We start from the raw sequence: 18,488 nt of genomic DNA on the forward strand, positions 1-18,488 counted from the left end.
ATTCCTAAAAGAAGGGTTCAGCAAAACGACGGGGTTTTGTTTATCAGAAGAAAAAGAGGAATTGTTTATTCGCATAGGGTTCAAAAGCTCATCGTTGTGTTTGGCTTGGACTTCGGGTTCGACTTTATTCTCTCTAATTCTGTACATGATTCTCGATGCACCATAAATTTTGTTCAGATATGAAATTGATGTTTTCTTTATCGAAATTCAATTTTTCTTTGTTATTTTCGTTTACTGTCTGTGTATTTGTGAAAATTATGTAGCGATGCCTTCGCGAATGTTTGAATTAGAACGTAGTTGCTATGCATTGTTGCTTTCAATTGTCTCACCGGTTTTTTCTGCATATTTTTAAAACACAACTTGATTCATTGATTGATTGATTTTTTGCTCCCTTACTTTGTAGTGTAGGATTGACTTAGGGATATAGTTATGAGGTTAGTAGGGTTTCAGCCTCTTTTGCTTGATCAAATTTCTGGATTATTTGAATGCTTTCTGAATGATAAATTGTAAATCTTGCTTGATATTTAAGTCAACTATAAAATGGGAATAACATCTGTCATCTTGGAGTATATAAGCTCATATTATTTTAGATCCTAACCGTTAATTTCCGTCTATCAACGGTTATAATTTATTGGATCAAAATTATTAATTGAGGTAGGATCCTTTGACACCGGTGTCAAATTTGAAGTTTGACACTTCGTCTAAGAGCCGTTAGATCAAAAAATATCAATGGTGTCACATGCTTACAAATCAAAGTCGTTGATATTTTTTGATCTAACGGCTCTTAGATGAGGTGTCAAATTTTAAATTTGACACCGATGTGAAAAGATCTTGCCTCTTATTAATTAATTAATAATAAATTTGACTTATTAAGTTTGACTCAATAGATTATAACGTTGATGGACGGAAATCAACGATTAGGATCTAAAATGATATAAGCTTATATCCTTTAAAAAGATAAATATTTTTCCCATAATTCAATTAGATCGAAATGGAGTTCAAAATAGCATTAATTTAATAAAATGTATCTACCCTTGAATTTTAGTGAATTAAGATAAAGTAAATAAAGGGTGAATACACCTTTACTCACACAAGCTCACTTTAGAAGAACCTTATCCTTAATTTAAAATAAACTCCAAAGTCCAAACAATGAAATCTAATTGAATTCCATTGATTTTGATTAGGGCTAGCAATATGGGTCGGCCCGCCCCGGCCTGTTTTGACAAAATGGGCTGAATTGAGCAACCCAGCCCGTTTTATGAGTGGGCTGGCGGGCTACGGGCCAATCCGCCTAAAATAAAAAAATTCATAAAAATAAAATATAAAATATAAAATTCTGCATTAAAAATTCTTTAAAATATAAAAAAATTCTTTAAAAAAATCTGCATAAAATCCTAATGTGCATATGAAAGTCCAACAAAAATTCTAAGGGTATATATGAGAAATCGTAAGGAACAAAATAAAAATAAAAATCAAACTCAAATACATTACTCTATTTGAATAATAAAAATTAGTTACATTCAGCGGTGACCATCCTTGCAAAAATAACGAGGTGCCTGATTGTTTGCGTGTATGAAAAAAAATGTTTTGATAATTTGATCTTATTTGATTTGGGTAATATAAAAAAAAAAAAAGGATTCTTCTACCCTTTTTTGATCTTATATTGTAATTTAAAATGTTAATGATCAGATTCTTCTACCCTTTTTTTTTTCAGAATTTATTGATTGAATATAAGGATTTTTAACTCATCTTTTTTGGCCCCACTGCTGAAATTAGTAAATGATGTTGCCTTGAACCTTGAACTTATTATTGAGAGGGGGATGCAAAGAAAAGCTCAGTTGTGAAACATGATGGATGAAAGGAAATTGAATATTAATGCTCCTCTTATGTCTGTGAGGCGCTCTTCTGGTCCATCACCATCCTTAACTGAAGCAAAGAGAAAGATATTAGAGAAGCAACAAGCTCTTCCATACTATAAGTCAGATACAACCTTAGATCAGATAACATAACCTGTTGCAGTGCCTTTCAATTGGGAGCATATCCCTGGAAGACCCAAGGGTAATGGTGGATCTGAACCTCGATCTCTTGAGGAGGCTTCAATTACTCCAAACCCATGTCTTCCCCCTGGAAAGTCCACAAATGTTGCTAAACAGCCATTGGAAAAGGAATGTAATGTTGCAAATAAATTCAGGTCCTCAAGTAAATCAAACTCTTTGAGTGACAGTGTAAGTAAAATAGATTGTGACAAAGAAGGAAAAGATGAGAAAATAAAAAATGTGGAAGAGAATGATGATGATGATGATGTTTTTTATTCTGATGCCCTTGAAACCCTGTCACCTACAGAATCATTCTCTATGAACTGTAGTGTAAGTGGTGTAAGCAACTTAGATAATTTGGATGCAAACAAGTCTAGATATTGTGCCTAGATACAGAACTTGCTGTTTGCTATTGGAAAAAATCAAACAGAAAAATATGTATCAAGCTGCTAAGAAAATTGAGGATCTTATGAAGAAACTGTAAAGTGTTGTTAAAATATAGTTGATCTTGGCCCGCGGGCTGGCCCTAACCCGTGGGGTTATATGATTTTTTGGCCCGTGTGGGCTGATTGATATGCAGGCTTTTTGGCCCTGGCCTGCACGGGCTAAGGCCTAACGGGCCGGGCTGGCCCATTTTGACGGCTCTAGTTCCAAACAAGAGAATTCGTGTAATATGGTTTGAGTAGTTATAATTAGACTAGTACTTTTTATGTGATAATATAATGGCCATTTGATTGTCTCTGATGTTTCTCTGCTGAATGCAGACAACCTTCTACTATTGGTGATTTAAGAACAAGCAGCATCCAACAATGCTTCTGGACAAGAATGCCATTCAGGAAACCCATTATGAGGTTCTCAATGTCAAGGAAGATGCAAGTTATGAAGAAATTTGTGCTAGTTACCGTAATGTTGTACTCAGTTTAAATCCTGATAAACTATTGAAGACATCCGAAACATCATCCAGCAGTAATCAAACAACTGGAGAGATGTTTCTTAAAGTACAAAAGGCATGGGAAGTTCTAAGCAATTCAAGCTCTCGTTTGTTTTATGATAATGAGCTGCGAAGTTCGAGGCGGGATGTATTGGCTGCTGAAGTTGCAGAAGATGTAAGCTTGCAGGATATGATAGCTGAAGATGCTGGAGATGCACTGGAACTGTTTTATCAGTGCCGATGTGGTGATTACTTCTCTGTAGACTCATTGGAATTGCAGAAAATGGGATATTCTTTGTTGAAGGAAGGAAGTAGGCTATCTATACTCAGCATTGATACTTTATCAGGATCAGTGATTCTTCCCTGCGGTTCTTGTTCGTTAAAAGCTCGTCTGGTAATCAGTATTGATGACAATTGAAATTATTAACATTTTTTGGTATGGACTATGATCCATTGCGATTATTAACATTTTTTATGAAGATAGCAAACTAATGATAGCTGCCTATCATTGGGAAAAAAAAATAGGAGGCAAAAATCTGAAAGTGCCATTTTCAGTGTCGAATTCGGAAATTGGAATGCAAGTTTCAGATAAGCTATGCCGACTCACTTATTAAATTTAATTTACATTCTTAAATATAGTTTTTTTCTCGTGAGAAATTGAGCCTGGTATTCAAAATCAACTTTATCCATAATAAAAGTTTAAATTTTAAGTTTATCACTTCAAAAAATGGATGAGACTTGAAAATTTCATGGCTTAATTTAAAAGAATCTCGTTTGCACTTAAGACTCCAAAAAGCTGGAGATTTTCATATATTATTTAATGTCTACAGAAGCATACATATGTAAATAAAAAATAAAAAAATTATCCAAGCATTCATGGGTAACGATATACATTATACATACAATCAGTAAGCAAAACTGACGATTATTCTACATATGAAACTTCTTATTTTATGCCATGAATCATAAATTTGATTTCTTTAGTTCCAATAGTCTAGACCACCTTTTATCAACAGAGGCCCGGCTTTGTCCAGTTGTATCTGAAAAAATAAGACGTTCTTTCATAAGTTTTACTTGATTTCTTTAAGGAAATTTTGTTGGTGTTGCAAAATAGGAAAACAAAAAGAAGTAATCAACAAAGAAAAGAAAAGTAATCAAGCCATGAAGTTTTCAAATAAAAAACGCTTACACTGTACAGTATCATCAGATTTCTCGCACAAGTCCGAGCACGTATCCTGCAAAAAAATAAATTAAATATAAGACTGGGGATTTCCAAAATCAAAATTCTGAAACCCAAATTGTAAAATCATGATTTGCAATTCTGCTAAATATACTTTTACTGAGGAGTTTAGCCGAATAACATCTTGGACAAGAGAATCAAGATCAACTTCGTATCCCGGTCTAGCATATATCACCTGTATTGTGAGTAGTTGTGTTAGATTACCCTTCATTACTTTGGCAACAACATTGAGCGTGATATACTTGAAGGAAAATATACTCTTATGTTGTAGGTGAGTGTTTTTATCTTCTACACATACATCGATTTTCGTGTTATTTTTTTATATTTTTTCTTTTTCTATAAGTGGGTGGGTCCCACACATGATTGTCTCTATAGCATGAGAGAGCTCTCTCCTATTACATGAGATTAATAAAGCCCATACTTGAAATCATCTCATGACTAAAAAAATTGGTATAGCTATTGTCATTCCTCCTTAAAATAATGTGGTGAAAAGCTATATCCATCGAAAACAGTCTATTACGGTCAGTTCTACATTACAATATAGATAACAATTAACAACACATATATATCCTGTAACACTTTTTCAGCCTCAAAATTTAACCTTAATTGGACTACTAAATTCAATTCAAGGGTAATAGAACAGTTGTGTTTAAAGTAGTTGTTACAAGATTAAATTTCTGGCTCAAACTTTGCTCGTGAGAATTGCGCTAGTGTAACATGTAGTCTATGTTTTATTATAGATTCAACCTTGACCTATCAAAACATACCAATCTTGGAAAGGTGGAGAAGAATCTTGTCTATAGATGGGTTACCAGTAGGCTGAATCCAAAATAAATATGCGAATACCAAAACTAGCGCCATTTCTGTCAATTTAGCTATGGAAGCTATGCTGAATTTCTATTTTTTAAATGAGTTCTCTAAATCCAGGTACCAAACCCCACCTAGTGGGAAAAAGGCTTTTTGTTGTTATTGAAATCCTCCTGCTGGGTTATAGACACAACTTTATTGTATCTTCATATCTTGCCCTTTAAAAAATTAAGTTACTTTATCTTACTGTATTTAGTTATATCATCAAAGATATATTGAACATTAATTTTCATCAGTAATTCAGCATGGATGGAACAAGAATTTATAATATTGCTTATGTTGCTTTTGATCTACAGTGTGGACTGGGGGATGCTTTCAGATGCAGTACCTTCCCCTACAAGGGACTTCCCCCCTTCAAATTGGGCGAGAAGGTACTTTCTCTCCTTCTCTCTCTTGTGTTGTTTGGTGTCATTTCTTTGGTATGGCCTTTAGCATTTGTTAAATAAATCATTCATTATTTTAATGCAGGTAGCACTGTCCAGTAACTTCCTTGATGCAGACATATAATGGATAAAGTTGTAATACGTTCTGTAATGGGAATGGTATAATGGAATGTTTAGATAGTATGAGATGTTTATTAGTTATGTAAATGTTGGAAGAACCATTCGTCCTAGTTGTTTAATACAATTTTAAGAAAAGCTTCATGAGATATCCAAGTTACTCTGGAGCTGTAACACCTTTGCCTTTCTCTCAATTTTTTGATAAAAAAAAATTCTCATTTCTCTATTTCTTAAGCTTGTAGGCAAAGTGTTGTCATCCGACGTATAAATATCAAATCCAACCAAGCTTTGAGTAATGTTGTACTCGAGTATTAATCTATTCATTAACTATTTCTGGAGGAAAATGAACAATGCTTCGCAGCCTGTGTATGAAACAACTAGAGAAACGCAAAAGTGAAATTTTTGAGAAGCCAGAATTGCCATTTGAATTTAAAGAAAAATTTAAAGAAATGCAAAGTTGCGGGTCCATGGAAGAAGGTACATCATCAAGGAAACGGAAAAATGAAATTTTTGAGAAGCCGGAATTGCCATTGGAATTTAAAGAAAAATCTCAAGAAATGCAAAGTTGCGGGTCCATGGAAGAAGGTTCATCATTAAGGAAACACAAAAGTGAAATTTTTGAGAAGCCAGAATTGCCATTTGAATTTAAAGAAAAGTTTCAAGAAATGCAACGTTGCAGGTCCATGGAAGAAAGTACATCATCAAGAAACACAAAGGTAAAATACTTGAGAAGCCAGAATTGACATTAGAATTTTAAGAAAAGTTTCAAGAAAAGTAAGGTTGTGGGTCCATGGAAGAAGGTCCATCGTCAAGGAAACGCAAAAGTGAAATTTCTTGAGAAGCCAGAATTGCCATTGGAATTTAAAGAAAAATTTCAAGAAATGCAAAGTTGCGGGTCCATGGAAGAAGGTTCATCATTAAGGAAACGCAAAAGTGAAATTTTTGAGAAGCCAGAATTGCCATTTGAATTTATAGAAAAGTTTCAAGAAATGCAACGTTGCAGGTCCATGGAAGAAGGTACACCATCAAAGAAACACAAAGATAAAATTCTTGAGAAGCCAGAATTGACATTGGAATTTAAAGAAAAGTTTCAAGAAAAGTAAGGTTGTGGGTCCATGATCATCAAGGAAACGGAAAAGTGAAATTTTTGAGAAGCCAGAATTGCCATTGGAATTTAAAGAAAAATTTCAAGAAATGCAAAGTTGCAGGTCCATGGAAGAAGGTTCATCATCAAGGAAAAGCAAAAGTGAAATTCTTGAGAAGCCAGAATTTCCATTGGAATTTAAAGAAAAGTTTCAAGAAATGCAAGGTTGTGGGTCCATGGAAGAAGGTACATCATCAAAGAAACACAAAAGTGATATTCTTGAGAAGCCAAAATTGTCTTTGGAATTTAAAGAAAAGTTTCAAGAAATGCAAGGTTGCGAGTCCATGGGAAAAAGGTCATCATCAAGGAAACGCAAAAGTGAAATTCTTGAGATGCCAGAATTGCCGTTGGAATTTAAAGAAAAGTTTCAAGAAATGCAAGATTGCGGGTCCATGGAAGAAGGTACATCATCAAAGAAACACAAAAAGTGATTCTTGAGAAGCCAAAATTGTCTTTGGAATTTAAAGAAAAGTTTCAAGAAATGCAAGGTTGGGTCCATAGGAAAAAGGTCATCATCAAGGAAACACAAAAGTGAAATTCTTGAGATGTCAGAATTGCCGTTAGAATTTTAAAAAAAGTTTCAAGAAATGCAAGGTTAAGGGTCCATGGAAGAAGGTTCATCATCGAGGAAACGTAAAAGTGGAATTCGTGAAAACCAAAATTGTCATTGGTATTTAAAGAAAATTTTCTAAAAATGCAAGGTTATGAATCAATGGAAGAAGGTACATCATCAAAGAAACACAAAGGTAAAATTCTTGAGAAGTCAGAATTGCCATTGGAATTTAATTTTTTTTTCAAGAAAAGCAAGGTTGCGAGTCCATAGAAGAAGGTTCATCATCAAGGAAACATAAAAGAGAAGTTCTTAAGAAGTTAGAATTGACATTGAAATTTAAAAAAAAAAAATTCAAGAAGATTTTTTTGTTTTGGTAGAATATGAATACGAAAATAATTTTTTTATTTTCCATGAGAAAATTTTCTGACAGTACACACATATGTGTAGGTCCCATTTTAATTTTTTTATCTTCCCATTTTTTTTTGTGGATCCCTTTATATTATATTATATGTGTAACAAAAAAAAAAATTCTCATTTAAAATAAGAAAATTAATCACCATATAAATACCATCTCCATTTTTATAAAGATGTTTTGGTAAACCCGTAACTGAACAGGAGAGATATTTTGGGGAAGAGTGCGAAACAGTGGATGCGATTAAATGCAAATTACAAAATTCAAAAGGAAAAGGAAGCAGCGTTGACCAGTCCACTACCAGTTGGAGCAGCAAGCGCGAACACAAGATCCAACGATCAATATGCATTATTCAGGGAATCAAGCATCCCCCCAACCACAAGATGAACTTCGGAATCCAAATCGATTGGATTTCAAGAAGCATAAAAAGGTGGCCCACAGTAGGAAAAATAAAAAAAAAAAGCCCATTAATAATATATTTATATAATAATAATAATAATAATAATCTTCGATGACGTGTCTATCCCTAATTGCAAACTGTGGATATATAAAATCACCTTTCCCTTGTAGCCCTAAACCGCAACTTTGAAATTGCGAGAGAGAAAGAGGGTTTCGTTTCTGTTGTGTGAATCAAAAATCAAAGATGGGTGAGAGAGTGAGTGGGAAAGTGAAATGGTTCAATGACCAGAAAGGGTTTGGGTTCATAACCCCTGACGATGGCGGCGAGGAACTCTTTGTTCACCAATCTTCCATAAGATCTGAAGGGTTTCGGAGCCTCGCCGAAGGAGAGTCCGTTGAGTTCATCATCGACTCCGACTCTAACGGACGATCTAAGGCTGTTGATGTTACTGGCCCCGACGGGTCTAATGTCCAGGGAAGCCGACGCGGCGGCGGCGGTGGTGGAGGAGGCGGTTATGGTGGTGGAGGAGGAGGAGGCAACAGAGGCTATGGTGGTGGTGGTAGGGACTCTGGCTACGGTGGTGGTAGGAGCGATGGATACGGTGGTGGAGGATACGGAGGCTCTGGGCGAGGTGGCGGAAGAGGAGGCGGCGGCGGCGGCGGCGGAGGTTGTTACAACTGTGGTGAGTCGGGTCACTTGGCTAGGGACTGCTACCAAGGAGGCAGTGGCGGTGGTGGTGGTGGTGGAGGAAGGTACAGCGGTGGAGGCGGCGGCGGCGGTGGCGGTGGGAGCTGCTACAGCTGTGGTGAGTCTGGGCACTTTGCTAGGGATTGCCCAACCAGCGCTCGTTGAAGTGATGATATAAGAATGTGTTTTGCCCATTGTTTTTCTGAGGACAGTGGGATGGGGTTTATGTTTTGGTTTGTTGCATTATTTGCTTTAATTTGAGGTGTCTGTTTTTGAATCAGTGTTAGGGGGTTTTCATGCTGGATCTATCTCTAGTTGTGCTAACTCTGGGTTTTTATATTTAGATGTTGGGGATTTTGTTTTTATTGCTCTGTTAAAATAGAGGGATTTTGTGAAATCATGTGGGATAATTGCTCTCTATAAACAATGTTATCGATCGGATGGCTTAACCTTTTAACATTTTAGGGTAAGAGTGTGTTTGTGCTCTTTTGTTGTTATTTGCTGTGAACATGGTATGGTATTCGGTCTGTGGGATGTGATTCTCGATATTGTGAAAGCAAAGGTTTCCTACAAAGTTGTTATTACTTTTAAGCCGATTTACTAGTATTTTTGGTGGCAATGCATGTTGAGATTATTCATGGAAACCCAATCGATTTATTAAGCATCACACGTAGTTTGGACTTTCGATCGCTCGATCACTCAGTTAGAGAATAAAGAGTGTATATATAGTTATTGCTGTCGTTTACAGCGACATAAAAGTTCTGGGTGATGCTAGATACGGTAGTGCTCGCATGTGCTCCCACTTAAAATAATTTATTTATTTTTTTGGTAAATTGCTTAAAATAATTTCACCTGATTTTGAAACGTTTGAAAAATTCAAGACGCCAAAACTAATAATCCTTACAGGAATAACAAGAATAATCAATAATTATTTACGAAATGCTGTAAACTAGTAGCACTTTTATTTATAATTATTAGTTATTACATAAAATAAGTAATAATTTAATAACAAACATTAAACATTCAATAAAATAATATGTATACCCAAATTTCATCTAAAATTATTATATTAATAATCTGAATAAAACTATCTACAATTGAGTGATTAATTGTTTATATAGTGATTAATTGTATCTAATAGTTAACTTCTCTTTAAATAAATTTTGGCAGAACATTCATAATAATTTCAATATTATAGTTACATGAGAATTTTTTTTATATATACAAAACAAATAAGTAACTTCTCATGTTATATAAGAAAAATTTCTTGTTATATCATGTAATGAAAAGTCTTTTAACCCTATAACAAATTATCTATCTTTATATATTTCTCTTATGATGCAAAACACAGGTAAATATTTGGCTGATGCAATGGCAACATTCAAGACACATGTAATAGTTCCTGTCTTTAACACTTCACACAACCTGTTGGGCTGTTTACATTTGAAAGTTCAGTTCTTCCCCCTTCCACATGTGCACCTTTGAAGTTTGAACAAGAAAAATCTGACTATTGGTGACCAACCACCAAGATCAATATATATATATATAACCACATGATTCTTCAATGTTTATAAATAACCAATAAATTAATTAAATAAATACAACTCATCTCATAAATCCCAAACGGTGACCTAAGTTCCCAAATATACCGCAAATTTGGGAGCTGACCAAGTTGTGGAACCAGTTGACCAGAAAGATCTGCATTTCCAAGATCACTTACCAAACACAAAGAAATAATCCACTATGTGGACAAACGATGATAAAACAACAGGCAAAAGTCACATTAACTTTACACGCGGATCACACTATAATCACTATTGCATTGAACATGGAACTACGTGCAGGCAGGGATTGACAAGGGTAGCATCCCAGTTTTGAATAACATTGTTAGGATCAAGCAAGTTGCTTTCAATGCGTTCAGCGCATCACCTGTGTTATAAAGAAGCAATATCCAGGTGCAAAGTGCAAACATACTCGATTGTATTCATTGTAATTCACTATCACCCTTCTTCACCACCGTGCCCTAAGCCTGCACAAGTATGGTCTCATCAGAACATAGCCTTGATTCAACATATATTTAAATTTTAATATGAAAAATATAGTCATGTGGTTTTATTTGGTGCACGACAAGCAAAACTCACAATTCCTAATCCATCCATAGTGATAAGATTCTGACTCTCTACAACAACCAATAAAAATATTAACTCCTTTAGATAAATGTGAGAATATGATTCAAACTTCCAATAGACAATGATATAATACAAGTGCAGCCTCAATCACAATCCATGTGTCTTGGTGTGTCACAACACTTTCCGGTTGACATCTACATCATTTCACAACATGGGCTGATTAACACAGAATCCCAAGACGAAAACAACTGCTAATTGTATTTGAAAATAAAAGAATGTGACAAAAATGACGCTTCACAAGTTTTTTCTTTTTGTAATAAAAGATGTTTGTTGCACTACTAATAGTTATGCAAGATTAATTGTGCAAGTATACACATCAACGAGTAATATAGAAACATTTGGAGCCCAAGTATCATTTCCACAAGGATTATTGACAATCACTAACTAAACTGGGAAGGAATTTGCAATTGCTTAAGACCAGAATAACACGTTTCCCGAAAAAATACCAAAATGCTGTGTTTTGAAATGTTTTTGCCAAAATACCACAGACCAAGACACGCTATTAGGCTCACTGGGTATTGAACAGCCATGTGTCTAATTTCTGATCGGCATACAAGTATAATCTCTGCGATGATTTATTGTGCTATTCTACTTCAACCGTGATTCTATCAATATCATGAATAAAGCATCATGGATAAAGCATCATGTGCATCCTCTGATGTCATGTGCCATACAAGCTCCACACGATCAATCTGAAAAAAAATATAAACATCACTAATATATAAAAGAAAATATATGATTATATTAGTGTAAGCGAAAATAATACCATACCATATGGCCCCTTTGGGCCATAGATACACTGATCCATCTACGTGGAAGCTAGGATACCACTTCAAAGACTCGTTGTCAAACACAACAGCCCCTATACCTGCTGGGCCCATCAGTAGGCCTTTGAGTTGCAGTGTCTGAAAGCGAGTCTTTGACACTGCAATATGTGGCAAAAACAGTCTCGCTGGTCCCAGTAGCAGGACTTTGTCCGTAAAATAGTTTAATGTGGCATTTTGGTTCCAAATTTGTGGTTGATTCTTTATCCCACATGACATATAACCAAGACAATTTAGGAAAATCAAACCAGTATTTAGAACAAAGGTTTATCCAAACAGAAGTAACCACAAGAACTTGACTGGAAAATTTAAAAGTGGCTAACATCTAGAGAATGCAGCTGAGCAAACATATCAAGCAAATTAAAATGTATTATTCTATTTCAACCATGAATCTATCAATCTCATGATATATCAGTATCATGAAAAAAGCATTATGTGCATCCTCCAATGTCATGTGCCATACAAGCTCCACACGATCAATCTGAAAAAATTATAAACATCACTAATATATATACATACACACACACACACACATATATATATATAAAAGATGATTATATTAAGCAAAAATAATATCATACCATATGATCCCTTTGGGCAACAGATACACTGATCCATCTATATGTATATGCTAGCGATACCACTCCATATAGGGGCTGTTAGGTGATAATCACCCATGCTGCTCTACCAGGTCTAAGATCACGAGACGATCTCTCTGTTCCCATTGATCTATGAAATAAGCGTGTCTATTATGCCAGTCTTGAGCCTCCTTACCACGGAGGGTCATGGTCTGTCGATCAGAGATATCTACGGGAGCAATAGGTATGGACTGCTGGAACCCAAACTGTCGTGGAACCCAAGTATGTGCCCTACCTCAGTTTCAGCATGATCCTCATATCATTTGAAGCGCTCACGCAAGAAAGCCAAGCTGAGGAGTGAATTGTCCAACAGGCTGCTAGCTGGCATGACCCCCAAATGCTCTAGTCGTGCCTATGACTGGTCCACCATTTGCGGGAAGATCTAACAAATGATGTACATCCTCCAAAGTAATGTCATATTGCCCTATGACATGTGAAACGTTTGCATCTCTGGTCACCATCACTCCACAAGGGCCGAGACTAATGCATAATCAATATGAACCACAATATAAAACCAGTTTTAAAATTTATTAAAAAATTAATTATACACATCTCATGGTTCTGTTGACAGGCCACGTTCAGGAAACCAGCCTGCCTCAGGTCCTCATGGATGTCATCCGGTATGTGATGATGATCGTGTGATGCAGCTTTTTTAACGAACAGCCCCTCCACCTGCGGCATCTATTGCCACATCATTAGTGCCATCCCCCATGGTTACATCATTGGTTGCAGCAGCTTGGCCTGGAGTTGTGTCTGTGTCCATATAACTTGCAAGCTCCACTGGTTCTTCCTCTTTGGTCTCCTGGTTGATACGCATCAGCTTTCCATCCTTTATAAAGTAGAAGTAATGAACATTCTGTAAGTTGGCATTGGGGTTGAAAAAACGAACTTGGCTCAAGACATTTTGATATGTCTCCTCAGCTCCATCAGCCCACCACTGCTTATACCGGGCGACATCATTCTCCAGATTAGTCTTTGTCTGCTCAAATGTAGCCGCAGCAGCTTCCAAGGACTTCACCTTCTTAGACAGCCCATATTTCTCCTTCTTAAGTGTTGAATGACTCGTCTTCAATTCATCCAACTTTGTCTTCATCTCTGCTTTTGACTTCATCTCGGCATTTTTGGCTTCTTTCTTAGCTCTTTCCAGAGCAGCATAAGCCTCATTTTTCTCATCCAAAGCTGTCTGTAGATCAGCACAGCGAGATTTGAGGTAGGATATGATGCCGGTTAGAGAGGAGGAACGCCTTGTCCAGAGGTCTATTTTTTCAGCCTCTTCTTCCCATTCGTCAAGTGCGAGATTCTCCACCAGAGGACCTAGTTCCTTACCTTTCTGGTGCAGGTTCGGCTGGAACTCTTTCCAACCTTCTCCCCATCTCGTGATATCAGTTGGGGAGAGAGAAATTGGAGCTGTGGAGGGATGAAGAGCTTTTCTCTTTTTTCCAGTCTTTTTCTGTCGAATGCCGCTAGCCTCTTCAACAATTTTTGCCTCCGCTTCAGTTGTAAAGGTCGGAACAGTAGATTGACCTTGCACTGGGCCAGGAGAAGTCAGGATAGGAGTCCCTGATCCCACTTGACCTCTAACTGAGATTTCCAACGAGTTCAAACCAGTGTTACTGGGACCTCCAGGCGCAAGTTTTCTTTGCGCCATCAATTCAAGCATCTTTTGTCTTGACTCCATCTTGCTGTCTGCAAAGAATGAAATTGAAGCATTATAGGACGAACAAAAATTGGACAAGAGTAAAGACATGAACAAAATTCAGATGATGCGAGATCAAAAGTGATATATGCATTCAAAATTCCTACCAAGAAATGCCTTCACATCTTCATCAATATATTCGGAAAGGATTGTGCATGCACTCAAAAGACCACCATCAGTTGCCTATCGGCAATCTCGCACAACCTATTTACCGTACACATCTCAAAAGTATCCAGATCCGTAAAAGCAAAGTTAAGCTTATGTCCATTGCCAGGACCTGGGCACCAGTATAAGGGAAAGAGGGGGACTTGATCATCGTCCAAAAAGAAGGGGTCACTATCCTCAGCGGGATATATCTTAATGTACTCGTCTTTCCACTCATGAATTTTATTCGAAAAAGTCTCACAAAATTTGAACCTCTGATTTTTACGAAAGGAAATCCAGCTGTTATGGGCAAAACCATATACATTGAAAAGACAGAAAAAAGACCTAACAGAAGGTGTGAGATCATACACGTTACACAGCAACTCATAGACTCGGATGAATCCCCATGCATTCGGATGAAGCTGGGAAGGAGCAACTTGAATATGATTTAACAGAGAAATGACAAAAGGGGAGAAAGGAAAACGAACGCCCAAAGTCAAAAAGAAAAAATTGTACATCATTAGAAAATGACATGACCTATCATCCGTGCGAGATGAACAAACACGTTCATCTACGGGTACGGGAGAAACTTGCCACTCATGATCAGTGGCTTTGTCCTTTGTGAGATGGACGGCAGCAGCAATCTCAGCCACAGACTCCACAGTACTGAAATTGGAGACTGCATTCAAGACATCATTAGACACCCACGCGAGATCAGTTGCATCTCGCACGCCTGAAACAAGGGCACTCCTTTCTGGAAATTTTCTTTTACCCATGACAGCCCTGAGAGAGGAAAAGGTTGAACAAGTGTTAGATGAATCAGAAGATGAAGAACTGAAATAAGAACTAACAGGCATGTCACTAGTTTTGTGTTTTTTGTATGGATAAGCAGCTGGTTAAATAACGTTTAAAGGCACAGGGCTAGGGCTGCGAGATGCTCTAGAAGGTGCAAGAGGAGGACTTGACTCAAAGTCAAAACTACTTGAAATGACAATGGGTTCTTTGGACACTGAAGGAATACGAACAACAAACAACACCTTTATCCCAAACTGACATATAACCAAGACAATTTAAGAAAATCAATCCAGTATTTAGAACAAAATTTAATCCAAACATAAGTAGCTACAAGAGCTTGAATAAAAAATTAAAAATTGGCTAACATCTAGAGAATGCAGCTTAGCAAAAACATCAAGGAAATTAAAATGCACTATTAATAAAAATTATTATAAGAGAACAGGATTAGATATGGTAAAAAAATTATCTAATCAAAGCAAATATCAATTACGAACTAACAGAAAAGGATCAGCAGAGGCTTACAGGATCATGGAATTGCTCGCAATTATCCAAAGGCTGAGTCAAATGCAAATGCAGAAACAACAACAATTTTATGATGCAAACTGAAATTGAACCAAATATGAGTTAGTAAAATTGCAACTGCTAATTGAAAGACAAAGGAAATGGAACTAAATGAGGACAAAATAACTAGCTAAGCTAGCAACCAGCATTCACAATCAGCAATTCAAGACTAACACATATTGAGGTTTATGAACAGAGAATAAAAACATGGAAAACAGTACCTAAGCAATTAAGCCATAGTTGATAAAAATAAGAAACTTAAAAAATACTATCAGCCACTATAAGCGTTCCAACAACTCAGGATGGAGAATAAGAAGATGGGTGCAAATTAAAAGGACAAGACCGATGAACTATTTTAGAGATGCATATAGTTTTTATTTTTTTAAACAGACTCAAAAGATTAACTACAAAAAAATAAATTGAACGAGTATGAAGTCTAGAAGTGTTTCCAAATCAAATTGGATGAATGGGGATTCATTTCTCTCCTACTAAATTTTTGCATTTAAATTGTTTAAAACAAAATGTAGCTTCTATCAACAGTTCAAACTTAACCTGAACAACTTTTACGCCTATTACTTTCGTTATTCAGCATCTTTTAATTCTGATTTAAAACTTCGGAAATGTCTATGAAAGTCTTTAACCAAATTCAACCCAAGCACGCGTTCAATTGGTTACATGAAGGCAGAAATCATCTCTGAATTTTTGCATATTAAGTGACCTCTCACTTAACTCCATATGGTTAATGCCATGCGAGGTTTTTATTATTTCTCAACACAAACAACATGCACAAAAATAATTTCAACATTAACCAAGTTGGAAATAACTTCTTCATTTCAGATTAGGCAATTTAAACACTCAATGTAGCAGTGGGTACTTTGTTTCACAAATCAAAGATTAATTAGCTCGTATTCATGGTGACATTACAGTTTACAAAAACTAAAAATGAAATTGAAAGAAATGAAAAACTAAGGTTCCGTGCAAAGGAAATCCTAAAATGCAGACTTTTTCTGCTTACAATAACACTACACAAAATCGAATGGTTCTTAGAGGTGAAGAAGATACCTCACCTCCTCTTCAAAATCGAAAAAATTACTCTGCATGCACATGATTCACTCCTTTCCTCACACATTGGTGTTCTTGGTTTAGCTAAAGGGTTTGATTGGAAGGATTAGGGATTTCTATTCTCTCTCTCTCTCTCTCTCAATCGAAGGAATGAAGTAATAATTTACTTTGCAAAAATCCTAATTTGCCCTTTATCACTCTTTAGATTTACAAGCACGCCCCAACTTCTTTTTCCTCCTTCAAGTCCTCTTGAAGTGTGTTAAATCCTTCTATATCCCAGGCTTTTGGGCCTTGACCATTCTGATAATATTCATGCACAATAGTTAATAATTCAGCCCATATTCCTTTCAATATACACATTTAGCGGATTAAATAAAAATTTACCAATAATCGTCTTGTTCCACTCAATGTTATATATTGTGATGGTTTAATTTTTATTATTTTGACTTTTCTTTCATGCATTCAGAAACTATAGGAGGTTAATTTCTTACTACCATTAAAGGATGAAACGTCATGCTTCTCAGATTCAAAGTGCAAAATGAATATTTATTTTCTGTGAATATCAAACCATCGGAGGAGGGTACTGCCGTACTGGTAGTAATTGAGGTAGACATAATTCGATACGAATTTGAGGTGAATATGAAGACTACACAAATTTGAAAACAAATCAAAAGCTTCAACAAGAACACAACTTGCTTATTTTGTGGGTTGAGTATAACACCGTGCGAATAACTCACCAAGCTCAAAGTGTGTATTTATGTTAGGCAACAAGAATATCATATAATTAAAATAGAATTGAGAGAAACAGAAATTTCAAGACATTATTAACCACACAAATTAGTCAGGTAAGTGTAAATCAAGTCTGTAACACCCCGTTCTAGAACCGGTTTGTTAACATCGCATTATGATATTAAGCGCAGTTACAATCACATGGGTTCAATTAAAATCCGGTTAAAATTTTTCGTTTTGAAACATGCGGAATTTATAATGCCCAATTGCGTGATCATAACCATATTACTTTGCGGAATCAGATAAACCAAGCTTAACATCATGTTCTTATTCCATTTTTAAACCATTAATTTACTTCTTATTTATTTCCCAACTTCTACTATATTGTAGATCTCTTCGTTAGCTACACGTGGTTTCAAACCGCTTCTCATTTGGAGCTCTGTAGCTCAAGTTATGACAATTTTGCTAACTCAGGTGTATGCTGAAAAACTACGCGGGCAGGGCGCTTAAGCGCGCTCCAGGGCGCTTAAGCACCCACAGACAGAGGGAATTTATATTTTTTAGCCACCAAGGGCGCTTAAGCTCACTCCATTTTATGGTATCAGAGCCTGGCCTTGGACCGGTGTGTACAGTGGGGACGCTGTATTCCCAGTGGGGGAGGATGTAATGTCCCACATCGATTGGAGAGGGGAACGAAGCATGCCTTATAAGGGTGTGGATACCTCTTCTAGTGTGAGGCCTTTTGTGGGGTGTCCCAAGAAACAAAACCGTGAGCTCGACGGTGCTTGTGCTCGGGGCAAAGCGGACAATATCATGCTACAGGGTTTGGGGCTGTTACAAAGTCTCTTCGTGTCACGCAACAATGACTAATTAAATAGTCACTAAATTTAAGGATATGCCTTTTAATCACTTTTCTTGACACCGATGTAATTAACTTTATCTTAATTCCGCTAATCAAAATATCAAAAAATACATAAATTGAAATGACACACAAGATTTATATGAAAAATCCAATTTGAAAAAATCATGGGCAAAATCAAACAAGTTTTTCACTAAGTGGAAGAAATTATAATTTTTCTC

The 18,488-nt window shown here is 36.2% G+C and overlaps 3 protein-coding genes and 1 long non-coding RNA gene across 11 annotated transcripts; 2 read left to right on the top strand and 2 right to left on the bottom strand.

Moving 5' to 3' along the window:
- The first annotated feature begins 37 nt into the window (after nucleotides 1–37).
- On the top strand, nucleotides 38–3,395 carry LOC133288437 (uncharacterized). Its single transcript, XM_061486194.1, has 2 exons — nucleotides 38–116; nucleotides 2,801–3,395. Exon 2 carries the CDS (start codon nucleotides 2,846–2,848, stop codon nucleotides 3,383–3,385), a length of 540 nt encoding a protein of 179 aa, XP_061342178.1. The 5' UTR covers nucleotides 38–116; nucleotides 2,801–2,845; the 3' UTR covers nucleotides 3,386–3,395.
- Nucleotides 3,396–3,861: 466 nt separating this feature from the next.
- LOC133288361 (uncharacterized) lies at nucleotides 3,862–4,382 on the bottom strand. The gene is made up of 3 exons (XR_009748355.1): nucleotides 4,302–4,382; nucleotides 4,157–4,202; nucleotides 3,862–4,007 (listed from the first exon to the last, which is right to left on the bottom strand). It is a non-coding gene; the product is annotated as an uncharacterized LOC133288361 (long non-coding RNA).
- A 3,890-nt stretch (nucleotides 4,383–8,272) lies between these two features.
- On the top strand, nucleotides 8,273–9,369 carry LOC133288407 (glycine-rich protein 2-like). Its single transcript, XM_061486159.1, has one exon. The coding sequence runs from the start codon at nucleotides 8,327–8,329 to the stop codon at nucleotides 8,933–8,935; it is 609 nt and encodes a 202-aa protein (XP_061342143.1). The 5' UTR covers nucleotides 8,273–8,326; the 3' UTR covers nucleotides 8,936–9,369.
- Nucleotides 9,370–10,323: 954 nt separating this feature from the next.
- On the bottom strand, nucleotides 10,324–16,797 carry LOC133288385 (uncharacterized). Of its 8 annotated transcripts, none has more exons than XM_061486125.1 (6): nucleotides 16,680–16,797; nucleotides 15,579–15,658; nucleotides 14,225–15,044; nucleotides 12,365–14,107; nucleotides 11,731–12,264; nucleotides 10,324–11,651 (listed from the first exon to the last, which is right to left on the bottom strand). In XM_061486125.1, exon 4 carries the CDS (start codon nucleotides 14,097–14,099, stop codon nucleotides 13,074–13,076), a length of 1,026 nt encoding a protein of 341 aa, XP_061342109.1. In that variant the 5' UTR covers nucleotides 14,100–14,107; nucleotides 14,225–15,044; nucleotides 15,579–15,658; nucleotides 16,680–16,797; the 3' UTR covers nucleotides 10,324–11,651; nucleotides 11,731–12,264; nucleotides 12,365–13,073. The 8 variants fall into 8 exon arrangements, with proteins under 8 accessions (XP_061342109.1, XP_061342112.1, XP_061342108.1 ...); XM_061486128.1 differs by having other exon boundaries at nucleotides 10,324–10,799; nucleotides 11,472–12,264; XM_061486124.1 differs by having other exon boundaries at nucleotides 10,324–10,799; nucleotides 10,912–12,264.
- Between the last annotated feature and the right edge of the window lie 1,691 nt (nucleotides 16,798–18,488).

Source organism: Gastrolobium bilobum, unplaced genomic scaffold (genome assembly GCF_033153095.1).
Source record: "Gastrolobium bilobum isolate Gb01-03AN ecotype WA unplaced genomic scaffold, APGP_CSIRO_Gbil_v1 utg1578, whole genome shotgun sequence".
In the NCBI taxonomy this organism is placed as follows: domain Eukaryota; kingdom Viridiplantae; phylum Streptophyta; class Magnoliopsida; order Fabales; family Fabaceae; genus Gastrolobium; species Gastrolobium bilobum.

What these genes read in the sequence shown, in the direction of transcription:
- LOC133288407 (XM_061486159.1), top strand. Translation starts at nt 8,327, where the DNA reads ATGGGTGAGAGAGTGAGTGGGAAAGTGAAATGGTTCAATGACCAGAAA.
- LOC133288385 (XM_061486127.1), bottom strand. Translation starts at nt 14,099, where the DNA reads ATGGAGTCAAGACAAAAGATGCTTGAATTGATGGCGCAAAGAAAACTT.
- LOC133288437 (XM_061486194.1), top strand. Translation starts at nt 2,846, where the DNA reads ATGCTTCTGGACAAGAATGCCATTCAGGAAACCCATTATGAGGTTCTC.